This window comes from Sycon ciliatum, chromosome 12 (assembly GCF_964019385.1).
Source record: "Sycon ciliatum chromosome 12, ocSycCili1.1, whole genome shotgun sequence".
In the NCBI taxonomy this organism is placed as follows: domain Eukaryota; kingdom Metazoa; phylum Porifera; class Calcarea; order Leucosolenida; family Sycettidae; genus Sycon; species Sycon ciliatum.
The window spans coordinates 3982720-3989193 of record NC_088654.1 but is presented as its reverse complement, the minus strand read 5'-3'; the positions used below and the strand labels follow the sequence as shown (position 1 = coordinate 3989193).

Below are 6474 nucleotides of genomic sequence, written 5' to 3'. Positions count from 1 at the left end.
GCACTGCAGTATGCACAGCGGTACTCTACAAGCCTAAACACCACCAATATCACAAGGGATGCCAACTAAAGTGAAACGTCGTTTCCAGCGCGACAAACACCTCGCCAACTCCAGGTAGCAGCGTGAGTCAGTGTCGCTCATGGAGGCGCAGCACAAGCGCTGAGGACAGTAGGCCATTCACAACGTTGTCGCCTCCAAACCATAATTCGCAAGCCCGTGCTGGGGATAGCAATGTGAACACGAAGCTGTGGCGCCTTCGGCGATACTTGGGGAATTGTGCGTTGCTCCATATGTCATTATGATCTTTGCATGGTTATGAAAAATAGACACCCCAACTGGTTGTCGTTATGGCTAGTTATCGATTTTCGTGATATCTGGAGATGATGACCATTGCTTTCCAAACCAAACCAACCCGCACGATACTCTAGCTGGACGCTCATCAAGGCTCACACAAGAGGTTTAGAAGCGTCAACACGCTGTGTATTATCAAGTTAAGCCAATAGACTAATCGGATTGTGTAAAAGCAGTCAATATGGAACAACAAAAACAAACAAGAAAAACAAACGATATCCTGAACTTGCGACTGAAGTACATTGAACATGGTGGCTGTGGAGAGGGGAAATACTCCATTCCCAACCAGCACAGCCACTCTACTAATGTACATGATTAAGTCCAAGGTGAGAATCAGGTTTAACATGGTGGTTAAGTTTAGTTGAGTGGTAGAGTAAGAACCAGGTTTAACACAGTGGTTAAGTTGAGTTGGTAGAGTAGATCATGCTGAGTAGGTGCCCAGCTCAGTAAAGCATCTGACTGGCTGAATCAGACAGTTCGAAGTCTCCCAGCTTGGCAGTTTCCTAGCAAGGCCCGGATATCTTACTTTTTTCTTTCTTTTTTGTTGATTTTTTTACAACGCAACACAATATTGTGGAAAGTACACAACAATAAGAGACAAGATCAAAAGGAAAGCTTTACAATAATAATAATAAAACATAAGAAAGGGTTTGCTCCCCACATTGGAGCTCGCTTTCTTACAAATCATCAAATCATCGCCGAAGTCGCAACCACTACTTCGTAATAATAAAACATAGCCTGTGAAATTCAAAGAGTTACTGAGTACAGTCATCCAGTATCCATACCTAGGGGCATGTTACCGTCCACAGGTGGCGGTCGCCAGTGGGGACGCGAAGTAGCTCTTGGCACGAGCCCAGCGAATCGCCACGCCAGGTTGGAACGAGAACTCTCCCGTGATGCCATGGACGGTGCCGGCGAGAAGGTACTCGTGGCGCGACCTCAGACCCAGCCCGCATGGTTGCTTGCAGCGTGACGTCATTGGGCTGGCAAGGGGCTTCTGGACGGGCAGGAGCTTGGGCTCAGGTTGTCTCTCCACGGGAACGCAGTAGGCTGTTGACTTCTGTACGTCATACTTGTCGGAGAGGATGCCAAAGGCGGCAGAGGTATTGGAGCAGATGGCCTTGATGTCGAGCAGGAAATGGCTGTTGCTCTCCTTGGCCATCCTTGCTACAATCACTGGACATCCAAATAGAACGACAGCCCACGCCAGAAAAAGAGATACTTTTGGGCACAGATATGCAAACACACGCACAGAGAACGAGAGAGAGAGTGAGAGAGAGAGTGTGTGTGTGTGTGTGTGTGTGTGTGTGTGTGTGTGAGAGAGAGAGAGAGAAAGAGAGAGAGAGATAGAGAGAGATAAGGAGAGAAATAGGGAGAGAGAGATAGGGAGGGAGAGATAGGGGAGAGAGAAATGGGGAGGGAGAGAAAGGGAAAGATTATAAATAACGTTAGAGAGACAGACAAACAAACGCAGACAGACAGACAGATACACATACATACTCAGTCTACATGCATGCGTACACAATTGTAGTGGTCTCTAAGCATCACTTTCATAAGCCAATTCGAGCTCAGCTTATGAGGGGCCTGAAGTGTCCCTAAACACTGTTCATTGAGCAAGAAGCGGTTATTTCTTGTTACTTGCAGGTTAGGCAGTATGCACCAGATTGCAATCGCGAGCTAGCCAAGTGTGGGTCTGTCTGCAGGAGTAGCCATCTCTAAGGTTAGTATCAGTGTACGAGTATACGCTGACGATGCGTGACCCATTTCCCTTCAATCTTAAGAAACCAACACTCAGCATTGCCGCTTGCAAGTTGCCCTAACTGGTCCTTTCAAGTGCTTACGGAAGTCGCTGCAGCGAGACTTCTCAACCAGGTGCCTTTCCTCCTCGCTCCTTCTCTTGATAGTGCATCTTGGGCAGACCTGGACATCTGCACACACACACACACACACACACACACACACACACACACACACACACACACACACACACACACACACACACACACACACACACACACATACACACACACACACACACACACACACACACACACACAAACACACACACACACACACACACATCGGTAGACAGACAACAAACACATGACACACATGCTGGTCAGGGCATATACATGTACGCATGGCACGTGAAAGACGTGCGACAGGCCCATTTCCAAAATGAACAAGAGACCGGTATGATTAAAATACGTGTAGAACAAATCACATGGAAACGAGTTATCGCACTTTCTGACGGCATATTTTCTTGTTACAGCTGTGGATAGTTGCTTCATAACTAGTTTCCATGTGATTTCTTCTATTTTAATTATATATACTGGTGAGGTATCCAAGTTTAAATACCGGTATGAAGTTTGCAATTCTGAACTTGACCAATGGACTTCCTGTGGTCAAAGAATTCGGGCTGTGCTCCCCCAACCTCTACCCCTACCCTGCCCACATAATCTAAGGATCGTCACCACTTAACACGGCTACAGTTGCAATACTTTTGTTGGTGTCTGTAGCGAAGAGGTGGTGACGTGTTGGCGGATAATGCCGGCGGATACATTGGCTGAGTTTTACAACTTTGGCAGACAATTGGCAGAATTTTAGAATTTTAGCAGAAACATTGCCAGAATTTGATACATTTTCTGGCAGGTTTCATGCATGTTAGGCATCTGGACAAAAATCAGTAGAATTCAAGGAAGTGCCAGCCAACTGAGCAGCTTTTTGAGCAGAACCTGCCAACTTTCGAGCATTATCTTCCAATGGATAGTCCGGGTGTGTGCATGCTGAAGGACCATCCGATGCTCTGCAAAATGTACTACATGTACAAAGAAACCTGTCACGGCAACCACTCTGATAAGGCCACCACCTGTCCCTGAAGACAACAGCAACCAGGACCAAGGGATGCTACGTACAGTCAAATGACCCAGGATAAGGAGGAAACCTGCTAACAGAGACCACGTTTTAAAGGTCCCTGAAGTGGTCGTCGTAGGAATTATAGTTTCACTGTATCTATTATTGAGAGTACTTCAAGTACATAGGCTGATCTGATTTAGTCCCTACCTGCTCTGGGCTTCTGGCAGATGACCGCCCGGACCTGTCTTGTGCATTTGCTGGTGACGATGCTCCCCGTTCCATTCATGTAGAAGCAGGTCTGACCATTCCATTGCTGGTAGAAGGCGGTTTCGATTCTCGGCTGATAGCTGGATCCCTCCAGTGTACGCTTGCCGTAGATCCAGTAAGGAATACTGCAGTGCAGAGTGCCCGTGAGCAAACACACAAACAAAAATCAAGAATATAGTGGCTTCACATATTTGTCATGTGACAAAATTTGTGCCGAAAGTGACCATTTCACGTGGACATCGCGTGACCAACACAACGTGGATGCGGGAGTTGAGCAGGGTTGTAACCAACATGGCTGACATCACATGACCCATAGATGCAGGGGTTGAGCAGGGTTGTAACCAACATGGCCGACATCACATGACCCATAGATGCAGGGGTTGAGCAGGGTTGTAACCAACATGGCCGACATCACATGACCCATAGATGCAGGGGTTGAGCAGGGTTGTAACCAACATGGCTGCCCTGTATGATCATGTGATAGGTGTGAAGCCACTCTATTGCTATTGTCTATCACCACTCCCTCGCACTGTGTGTGCGCCAAGTGGTCAAGGGCTACGACTCCTACAAGACGAGTTGAGTGAAATAATAATAATAATAATCCCTATTTTCCTCCAATCCCTCTCGTGTTTCCTATGATCGATATTAAAAAAAGGTGTTGTTTGTTTCGATCTCTTGTTTACCTACCATCATACCGAATTTCCTTGAACACCCGCCGCCCCTTGATTACCAGCCGCCCTTGAATAAGCGCCACCAGTTTATTTGAACTGAGGGTTATTCGTACACAAGTACAGAGCAGTTCACAATTTATACGCAATTTCACAGCTACGAGATGACCTTCAACTACGCGATGTCATACTCCTTCACATGCAGCTAGTGCTGCTCTCTGTTCGGACAAAGGACTCAAAGGCGATCTAAAGAAGGGAACAAATCGAACACGCCATGATGATGGCCTCTAGCTCTCACAACATAACGAAGAGCAAGATGAGTCATTTTATCGACCACCAAAAAAGAAAATGGTACGCGAACAAAGTAAACGGATCAAATGTGAAGACGCACTGAGGATTGTCAAATCTACAAAACCAAGAACTCAGATCGGAGAACTTGTCTGGTGACGTCTAGGAGAAAGTGGACACTGACGCTGAGAAAGAAACGAACGCAGAAAGAGAAATCAAACGGGAGAGAACAAAACTTGCGCGTCCTTTTTTATTATTGCATCCAAAATTGTCAGCGTCGACGTCTTCTTGATGCTCCTCTACTTCATCCTCGTCGGCATGAGGGACAACTGCTGCTGAACATGCAACTAACTTGCTAGTCTAGCCTCAAGCTCCCTCGCCATGATATTCTTTGCAGTGCAACAGGAAAAGAAAAGAAGATGCACTAGCCTACAGTGTAGCTGGACAACAAAGGTTCAGCAGTGCACATCGTATGTGAACTCTACGCATACAGCACGCACATTGTGACGTACAACTATTTTTCAGGGCCGCACCCGTTTTGCTAGTTTTGAATACAGGCCGCGGCGGCTGTTCAAGGAAATACGGTATTTAATATCCATATGATGCATGGCCCCACCTTCGGCTGCTGAATGGTAGCCCGGTGGGTGCCTATGTCCGGGCTTCGGCCGAGTGCTGATGGATGATCAATGACTGTGAGGGGAAAGGTCAGTGCAACTGGTCCCAATAGTTTTAGTTTGTAATATAGCAACAAGTTACGGCAAATCTGCATTTCTAGCGTTTGTCTAATGGCCTTGCTGGGCTGTGTCACAACGGTTGGATTTTTGCGCACTACTCGAAGCATCTCGACTCGGACTGGAGTAGTGCAGAGTCCTGGTATATGTACTTGATACCTGGCGGTTATGCACTCTTGTGTGCAACGCCACACAAATCTCTGTCACGACTCGTTTTCAACATTACGTCATTTTCATGTAGCTGCGCGCGCGTGCAGGCCACGACAATCGTCATGTAGCTGCGCGTGCAGGCCGCGACTTTCGCTACCTGAAAATGATGCAATGTTGAAAACGAGTCGTGACAAGACCTTATCGCGAGTTGCACACTCTGGGGGTTATGGTCTCTTGCTAGTACTAGTACTCATCATGTAAGTACATCCCATGACAAAGGTGAACAGTAATGTTCATAGCAATGAGTCGGTTTGGTAAAGAGCGAGCCAGATACAGGCCTACGACAAAGTCGTCAAAAACCGTAAATCCCATGCACGGGGTTTATGATAATTATCATGCTCGGCTGGCTCAAATCTCCCGCGATTCTTACGGCTGTTGTGGGGTAGGAGCCCGACGCACATCGGTGAGACCGATCCAGCTGTTTTCCGACTTGGACAGTTCGGCCACTAGCTGATGGACCTATCACAGTGGCATAGGAAGGATAAAGGCAACGGCATTTGAAATTATATCAGTTAGAGGTAAAGGAAACTGCTCATAGTAAAGAGTCGGCTTGGGGGAAAGAGAGAGACAGAGAGACAAAGAGACAGAGAGAGAGACAGAGAGAGAGCGACAGAGAGACAGACAGAGAGAGAGACAGAGAGAGAGAGAGAGAGAGAGGAGAGAGAGAGAGAGAGAGAGAGAGAGAGAGAGAGAGAGAGAGAGAGAGAGAGAGAGAGAGAGAGAGAGAGAGAGAGAGAGAGAGAGAGAGAGAGAGAGAGAGAGAGAGAGAGAGACAGACAGACAGACAGACAGACAGACAGACAGACAGAGAGAGACAGACAGAAAGAGAGAGACAGAGAGAGAGACAGAGAGAGACAGACAGACAGACAGAGACACAGAGAGAGACAGAGACACAGAGAGAGACAGAGACAATGAGAGACCACCACACTGTACAACCATGTGCTGATTCACTAGATACACACTGCTTCAGTTCACTGTATACGTACTTCACGTGTTCTGAGCTCCGCAGGCTCCGAATCCCGGTGGCGACACTGTCTATAAGCTCTCTGGAACGTCACTCCCAAGCGGAATTTCTCGATGACGTAACAGCCTTGTCTGAAAGC

General features: G+C 47.3%; 1 protein-coding gene across 1 annotated transcript; it reads right to left on the bottom strand.

Annotated features, from left to right (window-relative positions):
- Window positions 1-458: 458 nt before the first annotated feature.
- LOC135828212 (uncharacterized) lies at window positions 459-6467 on the bottom strand. The gene is made up of 5 exons (XM_065340667.1): window positions 6358-6467; window positions 5742-5830; window positions 3415-3599; window positions 2193-2279; window positions 459-1527 (listed from the first exon to the last, which is right to left on the bottom strand). The coding sequence occupies exons 3-5, from the start codon at window positions 3491-3493 to the stop codon at window positions 1148-1150; spliced, it is 546 nt and encodes a 181-aa protein (XP_065196739.1). The 5' UTR covers window positions 3494-3599; window positions 5742-5830; window positions 6358-6467; the 3' UTR covers window positions 459-1147.
- Window positions 6468-6474: the final 7 nt, after the last annotated feature.

What these genes read in the sequence shown, in the direction of transcription:
- LOC135828212 (XM_065340667.1), bottom strand. Translation starts at nt 3,493, where the DNA reads ATGAATGGAACGGGGAGCATCGTCACCAGCAAATGCACAAGACAGGTC. An exon ending in CTGCCAGAAGCCCAGAGCAG is followed by an intron (nt 2,280 to 3,414) that starts GTAGGGACTAAA and finishes GTGTGTGTGCAG; the next exon opens with ATGTCCAGGTCTGCCCAAGA. An exon ending in GTCTCGCTGCAGCGACTTCC is followed by an intron (nt 1,528 to 2,192) that starts GTAAGCACTTGA and finishes TTGGATGTCCAG; the next exon opens with TGATTGTAGCAAGGATGGCC.